Source organism: Otolemur garnettii, unplaced genomic scaffold (genome assembly GCF_000181295.1).
Source record: "Otolemur garnettii isolate 467f Iridium unplaced genomic scaffold, OtoGar3 scaffold00007, whole genome shotgun sequence".
Classification (NCBI taxonomy): Eukaryota; Metazoa; Chordata; class Mammalia; order Primates; family Galagidae; genus Otolemur; species Otolemur garnettii.
In genome coordinates this window covers 17,123,586-17,150,873 of record NW_003852402.1, presented here as the reverse complement: position 1 = coordinate 17,150,873, position 27,288 = coordinate 17,123,586, and the positions used below count along the sequence as shown (strand labels likewise).

Genomic DNA, 27,288 nt, shown 5'->3' with positions numbered 1-27,288 from the left:
CCAGGAGTTGGAGGTTGCTGTGAGCTGTAATGCCACGGCACTCTGCCCAGGGGGACAGCTTGAGGCTCTGTCTCAAAAAAAAAAAAAAAAAGAAATATAGCTTGAGATTGAGATGCATTTATTTAATTTGTTCTTGAATTTATATCTTTGTAGTTTCCTAAACCAGAAAGAGATATAATAGAACCTCCATGTTTGACCACCTCCCCACAACGACCACCTCCTAAAGTTGACCTAATTTTCATAGATTGGACATACTAGTACAGGAGGCCTAGTTCTTTATATTGACCACCTCTGTATGTGGACCAGTTTGTTATAGTCCCTAGGGTGGTCAGCTTATAGCTCTACTGGATATTTTTTCACAGTTCACATTAGTGTATTACATACAGATTCTGAGAAATCTGATGGTAGAGAATCCTGTTTATTTGCTTAATTTCCTTTTTTTTTTTTTTTTTTGAGACAGAGTTTCACTATGTTGCCCTCAATATAGTGCCGTGGGTCACAGCTCACAGCAACCTCAAACTCTTGGGTTTAAGCAGTTCTCTTGCCTCAGCCTCCCAAGTAGCTGGGACTACAGGCGTCTGCCACAATGCCTGGCTATTTTTTGTTGCAGTTGTTATTGTTGTTTAGCTGGCCCAGGCTGGTTTTGTATCCACCAGCCTTGGAGTATGTGGCTGGTGCCATAACCACTGTGCTACGGGCGCTGAGCCTTAATTCACCTTTTTACAATTTTGAATCCAGAACCCTTTTGTCATCTACACCTATTAACATCATAGGCTTTGAAAAATAGTGTCTGAAGTCTTAACCATTTTTTCCCATTGTAATGGCTTCATAATGTTACATTGAAAATATTACTGCAGAGCCGCTTCCCAGTTGTGGAAATTTTAAAGGACTCCAGCATTGCCACTATTGAGTACCACAGCAGTGCTCAAGTAATACATGCAGCTTTTCTGTATAATAAGTTATTATTAAATTAGTATCATACATTATAGTATAACATCATAATATGATATATTGTTATATACTGTAGAACCTCTGTAAGTTCACCACCCAAGGGACTATAACAAGTTGATCAATGTAAAGAGCTAAGCTTACTTATACAGATATGTGTACATGTGGTGCACGTCTGGTTTATGAAAATTAGGTCAACTTAAGGAGGTGGTCAACTGTGGAGGTTCTACAGTATGTTAAATTATAATAATATCTGTAATCTTACTGTAGATTTCTGAAGATAAAATTATTGGGCTAGAAGTATAAAATGCTTTTGTGACTCTTAACATGCATTACCCAGTTGATGTTCTTTAGAAATCTGTTCGTTTTTCTCACTAATAATATGAGACTGTCAGCAATGAGTACAACAGTATTGTACTGGGCAATGTCATTAAGGGGAGACAAAGCGTGTCACTGTTAGTGACATTAGTTGGTAGATGGATGGACTGATATACAAAGTCCAACACATTCAACATTTTAAGATAGGTGAAGCCACGTGAAATCTTTTTTTTATCATCAGTCTTACCATATTTCAAACTTCTAAAAGTTTCTTATAAGTTAACGATTCTCAATCTTGTACAATCAATATCTAGGATTGGAATTTTACATACTTTGGGTAGAAATTTATTAGTCTGCTTTTCTGTCTCAATTTTGAACTTCTTTACACTTGATCTCAGGCAAAAGACTGAGAAGTGATTAATTTTGAGCTTTTTTGAGTGTACCTTTTTTTTTAAGTAATGACTCCTCCATTTTTAAACAGTGCGACTATGAAAATGTTCCAACAACTGTATTTACTCCTTTGGAATATGGTGCTTGTGGCCTTTCTGAAGAGAAAGCTATTGAGAAATTTGGGGAAGAAAATATTGAGGTAAGTTCCCCTTTTTCTAATTTTCTCCTACGTTAAATAACTATTTTTTTCCCAAAATTTTAAAGTAATTCCAAGTGTGCAGAAACGTTGAAAAATAGTGCAAAGGTCCAGATTCCGTTATTGTTAACATTTTGCTCATTTGTCTCGTATACTTTTTACATTCTCTTGTTTCTGTGTCTATGCATGTTTGTGTGTATCTGTATTTTCTTTTCCTTGAACCATTTGAGAGTAAATTGAATGTTCCTTTACCCCTAAATATTTTATTATGAATTTCCTATGAGCGAGGTGCTTTCTGATGTAACCACAGTGGAGTTACCACTTCTAGGAAATTCGGTATTGATGGAGTACTGAATACCGATAACTACTAAATACTGATAAATACTGACTTACCTTTCATTTTTTGACCCAGTAATAGTTTCTGTTACATTTAAAACCACATTATTGGGTTTTTTTGATTATAAAAACAATTTTGTTGGAAATCTGAAAAATAGTACGTTTCTACTGCTCTGACCATTACAATTGTCAACATTTTCTTTCAATTCTCGAAAAACACCATTTTAAAAAATGTATAATAGTTCTAAGGAGTGCTAAGCTATAATTTGTTAACCCATGCTTTTGTTAGGCAGTTTATAGTTTTCACTGTTAAAAATGGAATGATAAACCTGTTTATAATTCATTGTTTATTTCTCTGATTATTTGAAGATGTATTTTTCTATCAAAAAGTATTTAAATTTTAAGGTTCTTAATATATGTTCCATTGATAGATAATCTTTGACTTTTTCAAATTTGCTTATTTTGTTATAAAAATACTGTGTTTGAGTTGAAGAAATGTTGAAGAGTGTAAGAGAAAGAGGAAGCAATTACTCATAGTTCTATGTCTGTAACACAGCAATTGTTAGCAATTTGGGGTAATTTCTTTAATAATCTCTTTTTTTTTTTTTTTTTTTTGAGACAGAGTCTCACTATGTCACCCTCTATAGAGTGCCGTGGCATCACATCACAGCTCACAGCAACCTCAACTCTTGGGCGTAAGCGATTCTCTTGTCTCAGCCTCCCAAGTAGCTGGGACTAGAGGCGCCCGCCACAAGGGCCAGCTATTTTTTGGCTGTGGTTGTCATTATTGCTTGGTAGGCCCGGGCTGGGTTCGAACCCTCCAGCTCCAGTGTATGTGGCTGGCGCCTTAGCTACTGAGCTACAGGCACCAAGCCAATAATCTTTTTTTCCATATAATTGTTGATACTATATCAGCATGCTTTTAAAAGGTAGTCAATCATGTTTTGAACTAAGGCTAGCAGTTGGAAGAAAAAAAAAATGCATCTCACCATCTGTGCCATGCGTGTAGTCATGCCTCAGTAAGGATGACTGTCCCTGGAGCTTTCCTTCTTTTTCCTTCAATGCATTTTGGTGAATAATGCCAAGGGTGGAAATGCCTTTTAGAAGCACTAAGCAAGGCTCGGCGCCTGTGGCTCAAGTGGCTAAGGCGCCAGCCACATACACCTAAGGCGGCGGGTTTGAATCCAGCCCAGGCCGCCAAACAACAATAACGGCTGCAACCAAAAAATGGCCAGGCGTTGTGGCGGGTGCCTGTAGTCCCAGCTACTTGGGAGGCAGAGGCAGGAGACTCGCTTGAGCCCAGGAGTTGGAGGTTGCTGTGAGCTGTGATGCCATAGCACTCTACCCAGGGGGATAGCTTGAGGCTCTGTCTCAAAAAAAAAGCAATAAGCAAGATAACTAAATATTTGCTGTGATTATTGCTGGCATTTTGTTCGTTTCTTGTCCAAGTTGTCACTCCTATAAGGTAATGACATCATACTGAGGATTTTTTTTTTTTTTTTTGAGAGCAAGTGTGTATGTGTTTTAAAGCAAACATCAAGTAATTACATGGCTTCTTTGTCTCATTCCATAGGTTTTGTTGGTGTTGTTGTTATTACTTAAGGTTTTTCTCTTTGAAGACTGAGATTTATGAGGGCTGGCCGGAAAGTATCCAGCCACGGAATGTGAAAAATAATATTAATGACTGGATACGTTCAGATAGCCTTTTTTTACATAATTAAGTTATGAGCTTATACCAAAGTGCTTGACAGCAAGGAGTTTCACGTCATCTACCTTTTGTAATAGATTCTTACTGAGTCCATGAATTTTATTGTTTAATGAACAGCTGATTAGTAAAGAGTCTTTGTTGTCTTTCACCATATTGAATGTTTGACAGACTACTTGAGATAACAGGTCTGAATTGTGCTTATATCTTCTTAGGTTTACCATAGTTACTTTTGGCCATTGGAATGGACAATTCCATCAAGAGATAACAATAAATGTTATGCAAAAATTGTCTGTAATATTAAAGACAATGTAAGTACAATTCTCATTTAATCCTTTACAATAATTTATTCGGTTTTTAATGTGTGACTATTTAAAACATGTGGCATTCCTTTAGTATTTCACCTCTTGGGCTTCCCAGCTATGTGGCCATCATCGGGGGGCAGGACTTTGCCTCAGTGCTCTCTGTCTCTTTTCTTCACTGGCAGGGGGCCCTATCCATCATCAGCAGATGGTCAGAATTTCTTGAGTAAAGAGACCAAAGGCACAACTTGAGAACTCTCTGCATTTGCGTTTGTAAAAGAGGAAATGAAGTCATTGTCTATCTAAAAATATTAAACAATTAAAAAGAACAAGAGTGATGCAAGTTTGATCCCCAGCAACCTGGTACTAATGAGAAAGAGCTCTTAACTGGGTTCTGAATTAAGATTACATTTCCGGCTGCTACACATAAAACCTGGCAACTGAAGGCTTGTGGACAAAATCTTTCACTTCACAGAGTTTTTTCATACCTACAAAATAAGGGATTGAGTAAATTGGTGTTTTTCCAACTTTTTTTTTTTTCTTTTTGAGTCTCACTTTCTCACCCTCAGTAGGGTGCGTGGTGTCATAGCTAATAGCAACCTTAAACTCTTGGGTTCAGGCAATTCTCTTTATCTCAGCCTCTTGAGTACCTGGGACTACAGGCGCCTCCCACAACACCTGGCTATTTTTAGAGATGGGGGTCTCGCTCTGGCTCAGGGTGGTTTTGAACCTGTGATCTCAGGCAGTCCACCCGCCTTGGCCTCCCAGACTGCTAGGATTATAGCTGTGAGCCACCAAGCCCAGCCATTTTCCAACATTGCTGCCATGTAGTAAGACATCATTTTTGTTTTTTTTTTACATTATAACCTGGAATACACATACGCACGTATGTACACGCTCTTTAAGCATTATACTAAATCTTATGAAACTGGAATTTTTACTTTAGCTGGCACATTACTTTAAAAAAAAGTCCCACTAAAGATATAAACAATGCTAAAGAATCCATGCTACAAGCCTAATAAACTCATAACTTTTTTAATACTGTAATTTGAATATAATTAAGCCATGTATCCTGTTTAGAAACTGTTGCTCTAGACAATAGCACAGCAGTTCTCAACCTGTGGGTCATGACCCACAGGAACTGTATTAAAGGACTGTGGCATTAGGAACGTTGAGAACCACTGCAGTAGCACAATGCCAGGGTTTTTTTTTTTGGCAGAACCCAGGATTTTAGAAAACATTTTTCTGGATCATCTACAAATGAATATACTAGGATAACACAGTTGATATAAAGAACAATGTTGTGTAGAGTTTTCTGTTTCATTTTAGACACAAGTTTTATTATAATTTCTGCAGATAAAAGGAGGAAACACCATTGGGAGTCTATTAACTGCCTCTAGAGACTTCATTTGTCCATAGCGATCAATGAAACTGAGAAAGTTTCCTTAATAACAAGCAAGTCCATTTTTTTTTTTTTGAGACAGAGCCTCAAGCTGTCCCCCTGGGTAGAGTGCCGTGGCATTACAGCTCACAGCAACCTCCAACTCCTGGGCTCAAGCGAGTCTCTTGCCTCCGCCTCCCAAGTAGCTGGGACCACAGGCGCCCGCCACAACGCCTGGCTATTTTTTGGTTGCAGCCGTCATTGTTGTTTGGCGGGTCCGGGCTGGGGATTCGAACCCGCCACCTTAGGTGTACATGGCTGGCGCCTTAGCCGGTTGAGCTATAGGCGCCGAGCCAGCAAGTCCATTTTAACCATCTGTGTTACTTAGCTCTTCCTTCATTGTTGCATTTGTTCACATGGTGTTGTTGCTTGTATCATATGAAAAATAGTTTCACTGCCAGTAAAAGTATCTTAATTAAAATAGTTGAGGTCATAAGTTAGGTGACACCGTTTTCAGTTATTTTCATAGATAAAGATAGTTGTAGGAAGGACGGCGCCTGTGGCTCAAAGTAGGGTGCCGGCCCCATATACCGGAGGTGGTGGGTTCAAACCCAGTCCTGGCCAAAAAAAAGAGAGAGATAGTAGTAGGGAAGATGGATATTATCATTGCTCTTATGTCCTAAGCAACCTGATGTGAAAGACAGCTGCTAGAACTTGACAGTCCTTGGGGCAGTTCCTTTTGAGTCAGTCACATGACTTCATAGTATCTAAACGTCCTTGATTTTAGATAGTACTTAGAGTGTTTATTGTCTACTGGTTTTTGTTCTGTGCTATTCTCTGTTTATATAACATAATTAAAATATACATAAAGATGGGGAAGGTACCCACCATCCATATTCAGTAAACATTAACATTTTTCTGTCATCACGTCAGAGCTTTTGTCTTGTAAGAGGTAAACCGTCGTAGTTGCAGTTTATAACAGCTTATATTTATTAGGTGGCTCCTATGTAGAGGTCCACCGGTATTAACTTATTTAATCTTTATATAATCCTATGAGGTACGGGCTGTTGTTATCCTCATTCTTAGAAATGAGGAAACTGAAGCACATGGAACGTTTCAGTAATTGTGTTCCAGTCATTTACCTACTAAAGGGCAAAGCTGAAAATCAGTCCCAGGCCTTATAGAGTCTGTGTATTAACTAGTATCTTATGGTAGTGTAGTCTTTTGTATTCATTCCTTTACTGCTCCAGAAGCTGGAGTGTCTCTCCTGTTTGTTTACATGTTTGCACCTATTTACGTGCGCTTAAACATTAATACAGTGTTGTGTGGCTTTATTAAGAGTGACGCCCTCCTTAACTAGAGCCCTGTAACTTGTTTTCTATGTCTCTTTATCGTTTGAGAACTTTCTACATTATTACATGTAAATCTAGTATATTTCAAGTGCATTATAGTAGTTTATCAGACAGGTAGCTATACGTTATACCCTGAACACTCCTGATCATCAAGTTGAGTAATATATGAGAGTATAAGATTGACTGTATCATAGTACTTGAGCAGCAGAGTGACCTCTTGATATTTCCAAGGAGTGATGGAACCTTTGATAAGCTCTACTCCACGGCCTGAGTTGCCCCCTGAGGAAACTGGGCTGCTTAGTCAGTGTCAACCCTGAAAATCTATTCACTGAACAGTAGAACACATCAGATTTTTCTACTTTTGGCAGGGGTAGCTTGAGTTTGAGATGTAGAATTTATCCAAAATAATTCCTGCAAAGGTATTTCAGAGTTGTCAAACATTTCTCTTTCATTTTCACGGTGGCTCATGCCTGTAATCCCAGCACTTTGGGAGGCTAAACTGGGTACATTGCCTGAGCTCATGAGTTTGAGACCAGCCTGAGCTAGAGTGAGACTCCATCTCTAAAAATAACTAGGCGTTGCTGTGGGCACCTGTAGTCCCGGCTACTCAGGAGGCTGAGGCAAGAGAATCGCTTGTGCCTAAGAGTTAGAGGTTGCTGTGAGCTATGACGCCAGAGCACTCTATTGGGAGCAATAAAGTGAGACTCTGTCTCAAAACAAACAAACAAAAAAATACAAAAAAATATTTTTAGGTTGGAACAATCTTATTGAAAATATGTAATTGTGGAATCTATGCCCAAAACCTTAGTTAAGATGATTTTGTAATTTGAATGACTGCCCTTAAATGTCACAGCTCACAGACAGTATACATGGATCTGAGACAACCAAAAACAGAACACGTGGACACCACTATCCTTTGATAGTGTTTTCTAGAACATTTTGATGGTTAGGGATTTGCAGATGTCATATTTTTTCTCATCATCATTCATAGCTGGCTCTTGTCTGTGGCTTCCTGCTTGAAATGCACATCATGCTCTCTGTTTTACCCCATGTTGGGAAGTGTTCAGACTAAACATCTGTTAGCAACAAGCATTAATTTAAATCTTTGGTTATTTCTGAATTAGATTGTTTAGAATAGACTGGGTAAATACTCTAGGCTGTATAGGAAGAGAAGGGGAGAAAAATCAGCTTAATTGAGTATTTTATTTTGTGTCTTAGGAACGTGTTGTAGGCTTTCATGTACTGGGCCCAAATGCTGGAGAAGTTACACAAGGCTTTGCAGCTGCACTCAAATGTGGACTGACCAAAAAACAGCTGGACAGCACAATTGGAATCCATCCCGTCTGTGCAGAGGTAGGTTGCCTACACTTGCACAGCTCTGTTTAAAAGTGCACATCTGAGAGGCCAAAGTGAGTAGATTGCCTGAGCTCGCAGGTTCAAGACCAGAGCAAGTGCGAGACCCTGTCTAAAAAATAGCCGGGCATTGTGGTGGTTGCCTGTAGTCCCACCTACTTGGGAGGCTGAGACAAGAGAATTGCTTGAGCCCAAGAGTTTGAGGTTCCTGTAAGCTATGTTGCCATAGCCTTTGTCTACCAAGGGTGACAAAGTGGAAACTCTGTCTCCAAAAAGAAAAAAGTACACATTGCTCAGCTTCTAAGAGGCAGATCTAGGATCCTGAAGCTAGCATTCTTTTTGCTATACTCATGCTACCACTTCTATATCTCCTTACAATTTGATAATGATTGAGAACACCTCAAAAGAGGGTCTTGTCTCTAAAAATAAGTTTTCCTCTTCCTATTTGTTGCTCCTGATACCAACTAGAGACTTCTATCATGCTATTAAATAGTAAAAATTATAAGGGTGATTTGTAGAGATATAAACCATTTATCATATCATCTAAATTATTTTTATGGCAATCAGTTAATAACACCATTCATACCCAGAAAAAGCTTTAATCTTGGTTATCCCAGAGCTACCTTAAGGCTAAATGATGTTGCTTCTTCAGCTTGTGGCATCAAAGAATGAGATTTGAAAGTGATGGCTTTCAGAAGATCACGCAAGTGGTGGTAGAACTGGAAATTGACCCGTCTTGGCCTCTGGGTGTCAGTGTTTCTTCACTGTCAGTGATCATTTCACTCCTTAGGAATGGAAAACCAGAAATGGTTCTACATTGGAGAACTTGGTGAAGGTTGGGACGAGGCACCTCATACTATACCAGCTTAGACAGGGAGTTGAAAATTGCAGCGATTACCGTTCTACCCTTTGCCAGGGTTTCCAAGGTGTACATTGTGCTTACACACAGTAATGTGTAAGTGTGCTCATTACTGCCAGATTTCATTCGGCAGCTCTATAACTATTTGGTCTCTGTTCCCAATTCCCCATGTACAGCTGAACTCTTTGCTGAGTATGTGAAATGTCAGCTTTAAGACCTGGAGAAATGTTTTAGCTGTCTTCTGCTTTGCCTTCTCCCTCATTAGGAGTGGTATCCTCTTCTGTGTTAATAGGCACCTGGCTGAGATGGAAGCATAAAATATTAACATGTTGAGAGATTGGGGCATAGAAAGCTCCTGTTTTTATGAAGGAAATTAAACTTAACTTCAAAGAAGTAGAACATAAAAATTGGAGGGTCTAGATTAATGCTCTTAAAGAATGTGTGATAGATCTTTTATTCAGTGTGATAGCTCAGGCTGCTGGTGGGGAAAGAGTCAATTAACTTCTCCTTATTGACTGCATTAGTTTCCTGTGGCTACTGTAACAAAGCACCACAAACTGGGTGGCTTAAAACAAAATAAATTTATTCTCTCACAATTCTGAAGGTTACAAATACAAAATCAGGGCGGTGCCCGTAGCTCATTGGGTAGGGTGCCAGCCACATACACCAGGGCTGGCGGATTCGAACTCAGCCCAGGCCAGCTAAAACAACAATGACAACGGCAACCAAAAAATAGCCAGGCATTGTGGCGGGCACCTATAGTCCCAGCTACTTGGGAGGTTGAGGCAAGAGAATTCCTTAAGCTCAAGAGTTTGAGGTTGCTGTGAGCTGTGATGCCACAGCACTCTACCAAGGGCAACATAGTAAGACTCTGTCTCAAAGAAAAGAAAAAAAGAAAGAAAGAAGTACAAAATCAAGGTGTCAGCGGGCCCATGCTCCCTCCAAAGGCGATAAGGGAGAAAGAATCCTTCCTTGCCTCTTCTGTGATTTGGTGGCAATCCTTGTTGTTCCTTGGCTCATAGATGTATGGCTCCATTCTCTATCTCCTTCGAATGGTGTTTTCTCTTGTATGTCTGTGTCCACGTTTTTCTCTTCTTTCTTATGGGCCCTACTCTAAACCTTCATGACCTTGATTATATTTGCAAATAAGATCACTTTCACAAATACTGGGGGGTTAAGACTCCATCCTGTCTTTTGGGGGGAGTGCAATTCAACCAACAATAGTGAGTATATTTTAAAAATTTAGATCCCAGGATAAGATAATTTTCCCAGTTTGTATGTAAGAGTGTAATTTTTTGTCTGAATGCAGCTCACAGTGGGCTGGTGCATGCTGGACTCTGACCATTACACTGGGCTGTGTCCTGTTGTGATGCAGCAGCAGCATCTGGCAAGATGACTGCCAGCTGGGTAGAAAGGTGTTGTGAGGAGGCGGGATGTCTCCTGAAGCCCCTGGAGGTCAGCCAAGGCCTGTTCTCCTTGGTGTGCCTGGCACATTTGCTGCTGTGCCTCTCCATCTGTTGGTCCTCTGATGACTTTGAAACTCAGAGGCTGGATGTTCTGGTGCTTTATAAAGACTCCGATGTTTCATTTTTCTCAAGTTGGTGGCTGATTATAAGATAAAAAATTGGATGATATCTCACTCTAAGTATGTTTATTGTGAAGTTATGTGCACAGCACTGCCCTTGGCAGTGGGAATACGGGAGGATTTAAAATAAGCTGGAGAGAGGGTGAGGTAGATGGATGAAAGGTGCCAATTACAATTCAGCATGATGGGTCCCAGGATCAGAGTAGGGTGAAGTGCTGGAGGCACTTGAGTGACATCTGTGTGGTCTTTGGCTTAGGGATTCCCTATGATTTTTTTTATTTACAGAACACTTGCAACACCAAATATGTAGGCTTTTCCTTCACACCAATACCAGTTCTTCAACTTTTCTGACACTAATTCCTTGGAGTTAGCATCCGATCCAACAAGTTCAGGGCTCAATCCCATAGACTGGCCCCACCCCCCACCCCCCGCAGAGCCAGTTTCACGTCTGGGCTTCCTTCTCATCAGATAGCTGTAAAGTCATGGGGTTCCCTTGACCCCCCCCTCAGGTTTTATAAATTGCTAGAACTGCTCACAAAATTCGGGAAAACATTTTCCTTACATTTACTGCCTTATAAAGGATGCAACTCCAAATGGAAGGAAAGTTGGATGGGGTATTGGGGGAGAACTTCCATGCCCTCTCTGGGGATGCCACTTTCCCAGCACCTGGATGGCCACCAGCCTGGAATTTTTCTATTCCCCTTCCTTGAGGGGATTTTATGGCTTATATCCCCTTATATAGGTATGATTGACTAATCATTACAGCTTAATCTCCAGCTCCCTCTCCAGAGGTTAATGGGGGAAATGGGGCTGAAAATTCTACCTCTAATCACAGATAGGTTCTTTTGACTAGGAGCCCTCATTCTGAAGCTATAGGGGGCCCATCAAGAATCACCTCATTAGCATAAACTCTGGGGTGGTTGGAAGAGGCTCATTTTAGGTAACAAAAGATAACTCTTCTCACTGCCATCACTCAGGAAATTCTCAAGGGTTTTAGAAACTCTATGCCAGAAACCAGAGACGCATATTTCTCATTATATCACAGTATCCCTGTGATACTGGGGCAAGATGATTGTGGAGGGAGGTATTTTTTTTTGGAGACAGAGTCTCACTATGTTGCCCTCGGTAGAGTGCTGTGGCTTCATAGCTCACAGCAACCTCAAACTCTTGGGCTTAAGGGATTCTCTTGCCTCAGCCTCCCGAGTATCTGGGACTACAGGCACCTACCACAATGCCTGGCTATTTTTTTTGTTGTAGTTGTCATTGTTGTTTGGCAGGCCCTGGCTGGGTTCGAACCTGCCAGCACTGCTGAGCTATAGACACTGAGCCATGGAGGGAGTTTGTAAACTAGAAGAAAGTGTTCTGTAGTCAAAAGGAACACTGTATAAAAGGCCTGGTGGAGAGAGCATGGCTCATTCAAGGAACTAAAAAAGACCCTGAATGTTGCTATAGATTGAAGAGCTTAGAGAGGTAAGACTTTATGTTGGAGAAACAGGTGGGCAAGTCATGATCTTATAAACCAAGCAAGGGTATTTTGTCTACCTTTGGGCGTTGGGATTTAGCTGAGTGGTTCAGAGCAGGGGAGCAACATGGTCATCCCTGGCCACACTGGAAGATGTGCTGAATAGGCAAGTCTAGCGGCAGATGCAGGTATGTGCCTATTAAAGTAGACGTGAGAGGAGAGGATAGTAGCCTGAGTCGGGTGATGGCAATGGAAAGCAAGAGACATCGTTGTGTTTGCCATAGAGGTGATAGTCTGACTGGAAGTGGCAAGAGGGAAGGACTGAGAAATGGCTTAGGTTTATGGCCTGAAATAGGAAGTAATAGCAGCAAGAGCAGGCTGGAGGGGCCAGACGGTGACAAGAGCACTGACAAGTGTGACTGCCTGCTCTGTGCCAGACACTGTGCTCTCTGCGTGTTAAGAGAGCCCCATGATGTGGGTGGGAATAGTGTCTCCATTTGACTGATGAGGAAACTGAGGACAAAGAGGTTGGCTGAGTAGCTTGCCCATAGGTACACAGCCTGGCAGTGGCCAAGTGGGAGTCAACTCAGGCAGTGCGGCTCCCGGCACCACACTATGCAGGTGATACTCCATTTCACCCAGTAGCCTTGGTATTTGGCATAGAGTTAAACGATGGAAATGGTTTCTTGGTGGCCACATGAATGTAGTGGCAAGACTGAGACCTGCATTTCAGCCTCGCTTAGCAAATTTGTCTCAGGACGGGGCCGTGTCACCCAGGTTTTCCAAAGTTTAGTTTCCATGTTAAATGAAATAGAGATACAGGTAATATCTAACTACAGGATTGATTAGAAATGCTATCTGTACAGCATGTTAGGAGAGTTCTTGACATTTGATAGATACTCAATAGCTGTATCTGTGAGCTTTTTTTTTCCCCCCAGAGACTTCATTTTAAAGGTGTGGCTTGACTAAAAGTCATTATTACATTATTTTTTAATGGGAGCGTGAAGAGGGATGTATATGTTGAAAAAGCTCCCTGAGCGATTGTTTTTTGACAATTGGTTTCCCTGGTTATGAATACTTGTTTAGAAAATAGATTTTGAAAAACCAAGACTTTTGACTCCTAATTATGGAAATTTTAGAAAACTAATTTATCTTTAGTTGATATAATTATACATATTTATGGGTTACATAGAAATGTTTTGATACCTACAGTGTATAGTGATCAGATCAGGGTAGGAGGCATATCCATCATCTTAAACACTTTTCTTTATGTTGGGAACATTTAATACCCTCTCTTTTGGCTATTTGAAAATATATATTGTTCCTCCTGTCCAGCTGTGAGTTCATATTCTTTAACAAACTCTTCTGTCTCCCCTCCCCCTTTCCCACCTCTGGCAACCTCTGTTCTACTTTTTGCTTCTGTAAGTAAACTAGTTAGTACAATTACTACAGAGAACAGCATGGAGGTTCCTCAAAAAACTATAAACAGAACTACCATATGATCCAGCAATCTCACTACTGGGCATTTATCCAAAGGAAATCTGTTTTTAAGGCTTCTTGATCTAGGGAAAGCGAAGCCTGATTGGTAGAGGCTTCTTAGGAACTTTTTTCCCTGCCAAATGCTGGTTTCCAACTTAAATAGTAATGGGATTGCTACTGGGCCCACTGTTTTTAGTGGCCAGACATAGACCATAGGGGATGCTGCTTGAAGATGGTCCATAGAAAGTTTGTCATGAGATAAGGTTAGAAATGAAGAAGAAAGATTTAGAAACTTTAAGAATAATTTGACAGTGTCTAATAATTTAAAATTGGGTTTTAATATTATATGCTTTTGAAAATTTCGTTTTCCCAGGACATTTAATGAATTTTCCAAATGTCAATTCCTTGGATGAATTAGAAATAATAATTTAAAAATTGGTCTTGGGCACTGCTTTGGGGCCAGCTGTGGTCACTGCAGAGTCAGTCATTCAGTGAACTCCTCCATATCACTTCGATAAAACACCGTGGGCATTTGAAAGCAGTCTTTGGTTCTGAGTAGTAATAACTACAAAACTCGATAAATTCCTTAGTTGAGATTTGCTCTTTTGAGCAAAGGGGTTCTTTCTAGGAGTTCCCCAGGAGGAGAGACTACTCTGTTTTGACTAAAGCCCTGTAGGAGGGCACCTCAGCCCTGAGCCCTGCAGCGTCAGTAAGCATTTGCATTATTCAGTGTGAAATGAGATGGTGATAATTTATTCTGGACATCCAAGCAGCAGTCATTGGATAGGAAACTGAGTACACATTATTTAAGTAGTGCACTCAGCTAATCAAGTTAACCTGTAGGGGAAAAACAGTAGCTCAAGAGAAAAACATTTGAAAAGACCCCTTTGACATGTCTTAGAATTTTAGTGGCAAGTATCAAAAGTTGTGGTTTTGTTGTTTTAACAGTGAACATAATTCCACTCTAAAGAGAGGGCCTTGTGAGGCTGGGAAGTACTGGGGCTAGATACAACTATGGGAGATGAAAACTTCCAGCAGCACTTGCCCTCTGTGCATGTCTCGTATGTTGGGATAGAAGGGTGTGGAGGCTGCTCTCCTCGTTTAAAAAAAAAAAAAAGTATTTTTAGGAAAATTTTAAAAATAGCTGTGTACAAATGAAATTTGTGTAAATAAAAATTGAGCCCATCAGTGTTTTTTTCATTCAGACTGGTCAACAATGGCAGTTTGGCTTCCTCTGTCTTTTAACATTAAGCATGTTGTCAGTAAGAAAAATCGGTAACTCTATTATCCGCCTTCAATTTTGATGGAGCTAGTTTTGTATGCAAATCTCCTACAAGTTCTATTTCTAAATCAGTTCCTAAGAAACTGAACCTAACGCTTGCAAATTCGTAAAACTGGAATATGTTAAAATACATTCTTTGGCTCTTTATTTTTTTTCCCATTTTAAAATTGAAAAGAAAGCGTGTTTGAATTGCTTATTAAACCTGCATCCTGACATAGCTATTTTCATAATCACGTATTGTTTCCTTGTTCTTAGCCTTACTCACACATTTTTTTAAACAAAGGAATTATATTGCTTTTCAAAAAAGTGGCACTAGTTTACAGTGTCATCAGCATTGAATATAAGTGTTGATGAAAATGCTGCAAAATTCAGTGTCAATGTATTTTTTCTATAGTAAAGTACAAAAGGGATAACTATTCCTATAACTAAGGAATTTGTCAAGCTTTATAGTTATTACCACTCAGAACCAAAGACTGCTTTCAATTTCAAGAATTTTTATATATCTTTACTAACAACGATAAACCTCTTTCCTTGTAATTATTTTTTGTTTGGATGTGAATTGTCTGTATTTTCTTCTAGCTTTGTATTTTAAACATTGTAAGATATTGGCCATTAGTACTTGAGTCTGTTTTTTGAGGAATGGAGACTTTGTCATTCTCTGAGGCTAAAGCAGACCAAAGGTTTTCTCGTATTTTTCCTCCTTTACAAAAGAATATCTTCCCCTATATTCAAAAGCATTTTTGGTTTTACGTACAGGTAGTCTTGAGCAGTGGTAAGTAAAAATTGTCTAAAGCTGTTAAAGTTTTAAACTACCGAATGTTTGCAAAGATACGAAACAAAGGGAACTTACTGGTCCCTGAAAGTGAAAATATTAGTTGAGGCACCTTGGAAATCCAGTCACGTTGAAGTTTCACCCACTCTCCTTGACGGGCTTGAATGCCGCAGCAGCATATTGGCAACAGCTTTGATGGCCGGTAGAAGGAGCCCAGATATGTGATTCATAACATCTTCACCATTTAAATAATTGAATGTCAGTGGGAAAGAACCCAGACTCTATAAATAAGCTAAAGAGCTTTATTCTGAGCAGAGTGTGTGCAGCCATGGCCCAGAGAGCCATTCCCAAGAAGCCTTGAGGGATTGGTCTCACTGTGGTTGGGTTAAGTTTGATTTTATACATTTTGGAGAGACAGGGATCACATGTAAAGTCATGAATCAGTAATACATAGAAGGTGTGCATTGGTTTGGACTGAAAAGGCAGGACATCTTGAAGTGAGGTATAATAGGTGGTAGGTGGATTTAAAGACTCTTTGATTTGTAATTGGTTAATGTAATGAGGTTTGTCTAAAGACTTGGAATGTTTTACATCAGGTAAGGAAGTCTGCTAATCAGAGGCAAGCCACCAGATTTAAACCCAGACTCATTTATCTGTTAAGTAAGGGATGACCTGCAGGTGTGGTTTTAGCTTTGTCTTAGGCCTGTGAATGAGTTGAAAGGGAGATCTCCAAGAAGGCAGGGGGCCATGAGGAGTCATGTCTGACCTCCCTGATGGCCAGAAACTCAGTTTGAGGGTGTTTCTTAGGTCTCCCTGGCCAGGATGGGGTCCATTTAGTCAGTTCAAGGGCATAAGATTTTATTTTAGTTCACATATAATACACTATAGTAGTTGTGTTGAACTTCCCATTCAGTGAAAAATGAAAAAATTAGAGCTATTGTATCCATATGGGTGAATTACATAAATACAGTATTGAGCCAAGAAAGCAGGTAGAAGAGTATGTGCACCATCTTGCCATTTGCATGTACAATTAACAAAAATTAAATGTAGGAAGAAATGCCTATGAATGATGAGCACGACTGGGCGGAGGGTAGGGAAGAGAAGGCCATCAGGTAGGGGCACATGTTGGACTCTAACTGTGAGCATAGGTCTCTGTAATTGTATACCATATACTTGTATATGTATCCAGAATTTTTCATAGTGAAGTTCTTTTAGAGAGTTGACAAGCAACTGGGGTAACTGATTTAGTTGTTTTAATCATCTTTATGCTGATACAATTTTTTATTAGATATAACCTAAATTTTCTTTCTTATTTTGCTATTGAAAATAAAAATTTATTAAAAGGTGCTTGCAAATAAGAATCAAGAACTTTTGTTTGTCCTGAGATCTCGAAGATTTCTTCTACGATTTCTTTTCTAGAAGGTTGATAGTATTGCATTTTATATTTAATTTTGTGATCAATTTTGAGTTAATTCATGCTTTAAAAAGGTGTAAGGTTTTTTGTTTGTTTGTTTGGTTTTTTTGAGACAGAGTCTCACTATGTCACCCTTGGTAGAGCGCTGTGATGTCACAGCTCACAGCAATCTCCAACTCTTGGGCTTAAGCGATTCTCTTGCCTCAGCCTCCCAGGTAGTGGAACTACAGGCGCCTGCCACGATGCCCAGCTATTTTTTTGTTGTCGTTGTCATTGTTGTTTAGCAGGCCCAGGCCAGATTTAAACCCGCCAGCCCCGATGTATGTGGCAGTGCCCTAACCACTGAGCTACAGGCACTGAACCCAGGTATAAGGTTTACCTGAGGTTTTTTTTTTTTTTTCTTTTTTGAGACAAAACCGCAAGCTCTTGCCCAGGGTAGAGTGCCATGGCATTACAGCTCACAGCAACCTTCTATTCCTGGGCTCAAGTGACTCTCCTGCCTCTGCCTCCCCAGTAGCTGGGACTATAGGTACCCGCCACAATGCCTGGCTATTTTTTGGTTGCAGCCGTCATTGTTGTTTGGCAGGCCCAGGCTGAATTTGAACCTGCCAGCTCAGGTGCATGTGGCTGGCGCCTTAGCCGCTTGAGCCATAGGTGCCAAGCCTTTACCTGAGGCTTTTTTAACGTATGTATATTCGTTTTATGTGCTATCATTCATTAAAAAGACAAATCCTTTTTTCCTTTAATCACTTTTGTCAAAAATGAGTTGGGTATATTTGCAAGAGTCCATTTCTGGACTGAGTTCTTTATTCTGTTCCACTGATCTGTATATTCCCACCAATGTCATACTGTTTGATTACTGGTAACTACATATCTACTGAACCTTAATAGCCAGGAGAATCCTTCTCTATTGTTTATCAATTATTTCAGCTATTCTAGGGTCTGATGTTTTTCATTAAATTAAAAAGTAATCTTATCTATGTACACAAAATCTTGCTGAGGTTTTCTGGGCTTTTTTTAATGCAAAATAATTTTTTAAATTTCAAAATATTAAGAGAGTACAAATGTTTTAGGTTACATGGATTGGTTTTGTAATGCTTGAGTTGTGGCTATAAGTGTGTGCCACTTGCCCAGATAGAGTTCATTGTACCCATCAGGTAGGTTTCTGCCCCTTCCCTCCTGCCGCCTGGTTGACTTGCGCTGAGTTTTACTTCTCTCTGTGCACATATATGTGCTCATTGGTTAGTTCCAGTTTAGTAGTGAGTACACGTGGTGTTTACTTTTCCATTCTTGAAATACCTCACTTACAAAAATGGGTCTCCAGTTCCATCCAGGTTGTTGCAAAAGGTATGAATTCATCTTTCTGTGACTGAGTAGTATTGCATGGAATACCTGTATCACATTTTATTACACTCATGAATTGATGGACACTTGGGTTGATTCCACATCTTTGCAGTTGTGAATTGTGCTCCAGTAAACCTTCCAAGTGCAGGTGTCTTTTTTGATGAAAAGTCTTCTTTACCTTCAGGTAAATACCTAGAGGTAGGGTTGCTAGATTGAATGGTCTGTCTACTTGTAGCTCTTTGAGGAATCTCTGCACTCTTTTCTGTAGATGGTATACTAGTTTTCAGTCTCACCAGCAGTGTATAAACATTCCATTCTTTCTGGAGAGAAAAGCATCTATTTTTGGAATTTTTTAAAAGCCATTTTCACTGTGGTAATGTGCATTTCCCTGATGATGAGTGACGTTGATGTTTTTTCATATGCTTATTGACCGTTTGTCTTTCTTCTTTTGAGAAGCTTCTGTTTGTGTCTTTTGCCCACTTTTTAATAGGGCTGTTTGGTTTTGGTTTTTTGCTGATTTGCTTGAGTTCTTTATAAATTCTGGATATTAGCCCTTTATGGGATATGTAGCTTTTGAATATTTTCTCCCATTTTGTTTTCTGTATTGTTTCCTTAGCTATGCAGAAGCTTTTTAGTTTAATCAAATTTCATCTGTTTTTGTTGTTACCATTATTGCCATTGGGGTCTTAGTCATAAATTCTTTGCCTGGACTGGTATCTAGAAGAGTTTTTCCTACATTTTCCTCTAAGATTCTTATAGTTTCATGCTTTAGATCTATGTCTTTTATCCTTCTTAAAATAATTTTTGTGAGTGATTAGAGGTAGGAGTCCTGTTTCATTCTCCTGCATCCAATTTTCCTAGAACCATCTATTGAGTAGGGCTTCTTTCCCCCAGTATACATTGTTGTCTGCTTTGTTGAATATCACTTGGTTGTAGGTAGATGGTTTTACTGTCTGGGTTCTCTGTTCTGTTACACTGGCCTATGTCTCTCTGTTTATACTAGTACCATGCAGTTTTTTAAAGATTGCTCTGGCTTTTTGGGCTCTTTTCTGGTTCCAAACAAAGGATAGAATTATTTTTTCTAGATCTTTTAATTATGACATTAGTAATTTGATGGGGATTACGTTCAATTTGTAAATCATTTTGGGTAATACGGACATCATCACAATGTTTAGTCTCTAAATTATTATTATTATTATTATTTTTTGGCCAGGGCTGGGTTTGAACCTGCCACCTCTGGCATATGGGGCCAGCGCCCTACTCCTTTGAGCCACAGGTGCTGCCCATGTTTAGTCTCTAAATTATTTTTCCTCTTTCACCTTGGTTTTTAGTGTTTTCCTCCTTTTATCCTCTGGAGAATTAGAGGGTATCCTTAGTCACATTACTTTTTCATTCATTTTAAGTAGTCACCTAGGTCATTTTTATCTGGACTATTCTCTATTAATTCATTTGTTCAGGTGTCTGAAAATGTTATTCTTCCTCTTTGCCCTGCAGGTCTTCACAACCCTGTCTGTGACCAAGCGCTCTGGGGGAAGTGTCCTCCAGGCTGGCTGCTGAGGTTAAGCCCCAGTGTGGATGCTGTTGCCAAGACTCCAAACCACTGACGTGTTCCATGCCCAATCCAAGGCAAGGTTTTCAGGAAGATTCTTAGGCTCCCGGCACCTGTGTGGCATGTGTTCACCACCACCCACGCCCCCCTTGGATCTCTCGGGTAGGAGTCAGTGAATGGAAGGCAGGCAGCATCACACTGGGGTCACTCTGACGGACTCGAAACTGACATCGGCAGTGCATCGACGGGATGCGTCCATGAAGTCACCAGCCTCAAGCCTGTGTGGTGGGCAGTGATGGAACAACTGTCCAATCAGTTTCTATGTCACCTTTCCTTTGCTGGTTTTCTTATTTTCTTTGTCAAGCTTTCTAATATTGATCGCTTTTTCTTTTTTCTCCATGTGTTAACAATGCTAAAGATGAAAAATGTTAGCAATTGATTTTTATGCAAAAGCAAGTCATGGCTTAGAGCATGCAGATAAGTGGTCTCGTTGCATAACAGAGTGAGTTGGCTCCCTTGGAGGCAACGTAGGCTTATCCCATGGAAGAGTGTTGTCTCATGGCTGAAGTGGACTGTTTGACTTAACTAACCTGTGTTGCAGTTTCTCCTTTAATAAGTTATACATGTTATAAACAAAGAAATCTGTGATTGACTCTGCCCAAATTTGCCCCCATGTGCTGTATCACTGATTATTTTAAGGTCTGTTTAGGAAGGGAAATGGCTACTTGGCCAGCCTACTTGAAGTCATACTCTACTGCATGGAACAAGTTAGTCGTGTGGGGGTCCTTCCATTGTTCATCTTGGAGGCAAATGTGCACCTGAAATGGAGGAAAAACAGTAAATATCTGACTTTATTTAGTTTACTTTTTGTTGGCTCAGTGAGCTGAGATTGTTTGCAATGGAAAACACGTAACTTGTTTAAAACTCTTTGGGCTAGCTTTATGCTAAAAACACGAAATATGACAGCTTTGTTTTGTGTATGTGTATGTTAGGGATCTGTCCCTTCCTAAGAACTACCCTCGTAGGAAAATAGGTCTTTTCGTGCTCATGATTTAAATCTCTTGTGGTAATTGCCTTTTAAAGGAAGCTGTTAATATCATAAGTTATTATTAAACACAGGTGGATATGAAGGATTTTCACTTAAACCAAGTGGTTTTGACTTTTTCTGTTCAATGAATGATGGAGTGTTTGCAGAAGTGTTTATGCTCTGTTATTACTCCGACTTGTATTGTTATAAAGATGTATTAACTCCTCGGTTCCAATCCTTTGTCAGTACTTTACACAGAAATATCTAAGTTGAGTTTTGAACATGCGCTGAGGACATAGGGCCTCCTGCCAGCAGTTCTTACAGCTCCTTTTCCATTCCTTTCCCTCCACCTGTGTTATTTCTCAGATACAGCACTGAGTGGTTGTTTCAAAGTATATTTCTGGGCCACCTCAGGGAACCCATGTGTCTTCTTGGCATGTAGTCAACACAGTACCTGACCCTGTCCCACAGGGCTCTGCCTCATGTCCTTATCCCATCTAATTATCTGAAGAAAATGGGCAAAGGGAAAGAGGTGAAGGGAATCGAGGCAGTTGACTGTTGTTATTGATTTTGTTAGTTTGTTTCTTTCTCCAAGTCTGCCAATCTCTGAAATTAAAACAATAGGCAGTGTGCGATATCGTGCCTAATCATGTTGTGATTCTCTCTTCTTAGTGGAGTGGAATGTTCTGTGCCACAAGAAGGATTATACTCTATAGACTTGTTTAGATTCTGTAATTACCCACTGTATTGAAACACATACTAAATTCCATGTATTTTTGTTACAAATATTCGGAAAAAAAAACGTGAAACATTAAAAGGTTTTAATATCCATATGTCTGCATACTTATTGGACTGGTCTTGGGGTCCTTTTCAGGGGTGTCGAATAGAACTCCAGTTTCTGGTTGAAGTCAATGGGAACTAGCTACCAATTAGGCATCAATGACTCTGTGCTGTTAGGCCTGCTGAGGTTCACGTGTCAGTACTGTAGGCTTTCCTAGTTCCATTTTCAGCTTGTCCCAATGTGACCTGTCAGCCTCTAGGGTCGCAAAGCCATCCCCTTTCACTAGAGCTTAGTTGGGTTACCAGGGCTTTGTGCATCTGTGACTGCATGCTGCCTTTACCCACACAGCACTGTGAAGGGAGTATGAGCCTTTCTTTGTCTCCAGACTGTTCATAGATACATATTTTGGGTATAGATAGACTGGTTCACTGCCATTTCTCAGTCCCTGGCAGTATCAGACATGTGGATGTTCATTACATATTTACAGACATGTTGGTTGTCATGTCACATTGTTCATTCACATGCATTAATTTTCTTATGCATCACTTGTTGAGCAGAAGCTGCTCTATCTGAGGCAATCCTTACCAAAAATCTTCCCACTTCCCTTTCTATCCTGATCATTGGAGGGTGCTCATGGAAACAGCTATATGAGTGTTTACTGTAATGGGCTGGACTGTGCTTGACACACACTGGCTAACTTAATCCTTAGAACAACCCATTTGCCCCATTTACAGACAGAGAAAGGCACAAAGGTGTGGGTCAACTTGCTCAAGATTACACAGCCGGGTAGTGGTGTGTCAAGTCTTTGAGGTGAGAGCTGGCAAAGGCCCAGCCTCTCAGTCACCTTGGCGTATTGCCTCCCATTCATCTCTGACAGATGGGAGCTTTCAGGAGTGCTGTGTCAGGCCCTGGGGCTCATTTTCCCCCTGCCATCAAGCAGTGCTGTCTGCACACGTAATAAACACCCTGTCTGAGATACCGGAATGTTTTTTCCCACCTGGCTTTTCCACTGCTAATTTGCTTCCACCCTATAGCTACGATTCTATTGCCCAAAACTCCCTTGCCTCAAGCCTGCTCAGGCTTCCCAAAGCCTGTAACTAGGCCCATAGTGCCTTGCCAGACCCTGGACTTGCCACCTGCAACTCTGTCCTCTTTTGCTTCCTTGTTCTGGCCACACCTGCAGTCTGGCCCCAAATAAACACCCTCTACTCCGAGTCTCCTGTAAAGATCACCTGCTTTGGATTGTCTCCAACCCGTTTCTCTACCCACATTCACCAGATACTCTCTATCCTCTCTGGAGAATGTGCATCCCTCAGTTGGACTGGCAGATGGAGCTACGCCATTTGGGTCAGGACCTTCTAGAGATGGCCGCATAGGCAGCCTATTAATTTCTTCCTCTTACGTCAAGAAATTCTGGTTCAAGTATTAAAGTACAAAAGGGCCTAAACAAAAATGGTCTGTCTCACCAGTGAGGAGAAATGCAAATCAAACTGCAGTGATCCATCCTTACTGTGATGGTTAATTTTGTCAACTTGACTAAGAGTGCCTAGATAGGTGTTAGGACATTATTTCTGAGGGTATTTCTGGAAGACTAGCATTTGAATCTGTAAAGAAGGTCGCTCTCACCAAAGTGGGTGGGCATCATCTAATCTAAAAATGCGGTCTTCCTATTTTTTTTTTAAACTATACAGATGCACATCAAACCTATAAGTTCCACACATTTTTCTGTCATGTGGCCTCAGCCGTCTCAGGGCTTGTTGATAGAGCTACACTTTGATTTGGAGGCAGTGCTGGGTCTTGGAGTTCTTACCTCCCGATGAATCTCTCTCCCTACCTGGAGCTCGGTGGGATCTCTTCTCGGCACAGCTGGGTGAGAGAGTCACGCGATCCTTCCAACCAGTGCATGAGCAAGAACCCAGCCGCCTCGGGAGAATCAAGTCTGTTGGTATGTGACTACCAGTGGTACATGCAATGACTGTGGCCATTGTATGCATTTCTGAGCATGTTTTTATTTTATCCTTTTGAGTTAATCTCAGAATTGGTCCGTGCCATGGTAGAGATTTGCCTTCTCTTTGGAATTCAACACAGCTCCTAAAGCTGCTGAGAAGAATGGTGCATGGGTCTGAGTTATAAAGGCTGATTGGGGCAATCTGTGTGCATCTCCTGAAATCTGAATTTGGTGATGGATAATGACTAAATTATCACTAAATTTAGTGACGATAATAGTTCTTTGTAAACTTTGTTCATTAGATGCACGATGTGTTGCATCTGAGAAGAATGAGATCGTTAATTATATTTATCACGAACTTCATTAATGCGTAAGTAAAATGCATTAATATTTTATTCCTGGTTGTTAAGCGCCGCTAGGCAGAGCAGTGCTGGGCTGGGTACAGCGAGGTGTGAGTTGCTGCTCTGTTTCTGCAGCTTCTCTGCTCCTTTCCTCAGATGTATTGGATTCTGACATGCACGTGTGGCTACACGGGTCCGGGTGTCCTCCATATAGTGGGTGGGGTGGCATCTAGGTGATGTGTTCTTTCTGGAAGCAAATTCAAGTCAGGCATGTTCTAACCCAAATCTTCATTACTTTGATGTGACAATAGAGATGGAGAGCCGTACCAAACACTCCTGACATTCTGTCCAGGTCCCACCTACAGATGCCCTTGACGTCTGGGAGCCTCCACTGGGGCTTCCAGTTCCTCTCAGGTAAAGAAGGGAACTCCTGGAGGGTGCTCTTCACCAGGAGGCCCATTGCTAAACAGAACACCTCCAGCCACCACACTGAGGGGAGCACAGCCGGGAGCAGAGCCCCCCATGGGCGTTGCAGCTGTCACCCACAGTGTCATTGAGTGCCTCCGTAGCACTTTCTGTCATCTCTATATTTACTTCACACTGTAAGTGATCCCCTTTCTTTTAAATGTAAACACATTTATTTGAAAAAGAAACCATATATTAAAATCATAAATGGAGACTAGTCAAATTTGCCATGAATAAATTTTAATGTTTTGCATAATAAATATATACAATTTTTATTTGTCAATTGAAGAAAGAAAGATATGTTTCTATAGCAGGGGGTTATTTGAGTAACATCTTTCCCCTTAACCTGGCTGGAAGATCCTAGATCAGTGGTTCTCAACCTTTCTAATGCCGTGACCCTTTAATACAGTTTCTCATGTTGTGGTGACCCCCAACCATAAAATTATTTTCATTGCTACTTCATAACTATAATTTTGCTACTGTTATGAAACGTAATGTAAATATCTGATATGCAGGAGACTCCCAAAGGGTCATGACCCACAGGCTGAGAACCACTGTCCTAGATGATTAGTGTCACTTCTACCAAGGAGCATAGAGACTCTTGGGGAGCATAAAGTCCGGGAAACATAGAGACTTTTGGAAAGCGTGCAGCCCAGAGTCCAGGATGATTCCTGGATCTGCCACTTACTTACTCTGTGACCTTGAAGAAGACAACTGAGCTTCTGTGTGCCTTGAATTCCTCCTTTGTAAAATGGAAATAATAGCATCTACCTTAGAGTTGGTGCATGGATGAGATGAGATACTGTGCTAGGTGCTTTAGCACAGTGCTTGGCCAAGCTAAATGTTTGACAAACGCTAACTGCTATTATAATTATCATCATTTCATTATTTCCCTCTATACTCACTCTCAAGGGCTAGAACAAAAGCCAAATCATAAGAGAAGGGAAAGAAGCAGCTGGCAAGGGAACGTGTCAACTTCCGGAGTGATGTGCAGAGATTAGCGGTTCTGAGTTTGCAGGAAGGAGAAGGAACCACTGAAACTACCCAGCGATCCACTCACAGAGACAGTCATCAAGGGCAGGCCACATCCAAGCTCTGCTAGACGTGAGGGGTGTCTGTCAGTAAGACCAACTGGATCTCTGCCCACCTATAGCGCTCAGACTAGGGGAAGAAATAGACTTCAAACAAACACTTGCATAAGTAACAGTTTAATAATAAGTTGGAAACTAATACAATATACAATGCAGAGGACTTAAGAGCAACAGAAAAATCACCACAGTCTGGGTTAGGGTGGGGTGGGGAGCTCAGCATCCCACACCCTCCTGCACCCCACCTCCTCCCCACACAGGATCCAGGAGGGATTTGGTAGAGAAGTCATGCTTGATCAGCCTGCAGGGGATGAGACCACACAAGCATTGACAAAGGTAGAGGGAAGCCAAAGTCATTCATTCTGTCCCTTTTGGACACACATTAGTTCATCCTACACTGCCTATTACTCAGACCAGATTTAAAGAACAGTCCTAAAGCTTCTGACGGCTAAGACAGTTTGCTCTTCATTCTTTGTGACAAAGTCTCAACTGGGTAATGTCTGAAAATTAATTGAGCGAGCCTTACTATTGCACACAAACACTTGGACCAGTGATCCAGGAAAACACATTAACTGCCTGAATGAAGTACTAGCCATTCACGGTCAGTGGATTTTTCTGCTATGTGGCATTTCTGCCAGGCCAGTGGAGGCAGCTGGAGAATAGTGAGGAGAGGTCAGGACACGGCATGAGAAAACTTCGGTTATGTTTTGTTGGTTAGCAAGAACACCTGGAACAAGACACTTAGCGTCTCTGGCCTCAGATACTTTTCTTATCTGAAATAACGGAGATAATGACACCTAAGTATATTATGTAGGCGCTTTTCTGGCTGCAAGTAACAAACACCCATTAATAAGGGCTTCCACAGATAGATATTTAGTCCCTCACATACAAAGTCCCAGGCATTTAGTTGTGATCATTGGAAAAGCAACTCAGCAAAGCCAGGGCTCTGGGTCTGCCAAATTTGTTGCAGTTCTCTCAGTTTTTCCCTCATGGTCATAAAATGGCTGCTGCAGCTATGGCCATGAAGTCTTATCTTTAAGGCAGTAGGAAAAGGGGGTAAAAGGCAGAACAGCCTCCCTACTTTTTATATAGCAGCCCCAGTGTTCCCTGGCAGACTTTGGCTTCTACGCATGGGCCAGGTCTATGTCCCATGGCCATCCCTAGCTGCAAGGGAGGCTAGGAAAGTGGAATTTAACTTTTCTAGTCTGTAGGTCAAATGAACAGTGTCTATCTCAGTGTGTAAAGGGGAGACTCCACGAGGCACAGAGGGGAGGCTGGAGAGAAACGGATCTTTGCCTCAGGTCCACCCTGCTCCTGCAGGGGCCCTCTTTCTCCTATAAGGAAGACTGTATGTGAAAGAGCCGCAGAGGGAAAGCAAAGCTAATCGTCCTAACACAGCCTGGGTTTGTGGTGGTGGTTTTGTTTTGTTTCCTGTTCAGAAGGTTTGGATTTGAGGACAATCATCATTATTTTATTTTTTTGAGACAGAGTCTCACTATGTTGCCCTCGGTAAAGTTTGAGGTAGTCACAGCTCAAAGCAACCTCAAACTCTTAGGCTTAAGCAATTCTCTTGCTTTAGCCTCCTAAGTAGCTGGGACTACAGCCCCCCAC

At 40.9% G+C, this 27,288-nt stretch overlaps 1 protein-coding gene across 5 annotated transcripts in view; it reads left to right on the top strand.

Annotated features, from left to right (window-relative positions):
• Positions 1-21,881, top strand: part of TXNRD1 (thioredoxin reductase 1) — a 62,694-nt gene extending 40,813 nt beyond the window's left edge. For all 5 annotated transcript variants that reach the window (XM_023509269.1, XM_023509271.1, XM_012801221.2 and 2 more), the window contains 4 exons: positions 1,748-1,855; positions 4,109-4,204; positions 8,147-8,281; positions 19,973-21,881. In XM_023509269.1, coding sequence (XP_023365037.1) covers positions 1,748-1,855; positions 4,109-4,204; positions 8,147-8,281; positions 19,973-20,035 — 402 coding nt within the window. In that variant the 3' untranslated portion in view covers positions 20,036-21,881. The remainder of the gene's footprint in view (positions 1-1,747; positions 1,856-4,108; positions 4,205-8,146; positions 8,282-19,972) is intronic.
• Positions 21,882-27,288: the final 5,407 nt, after the last annotated feature.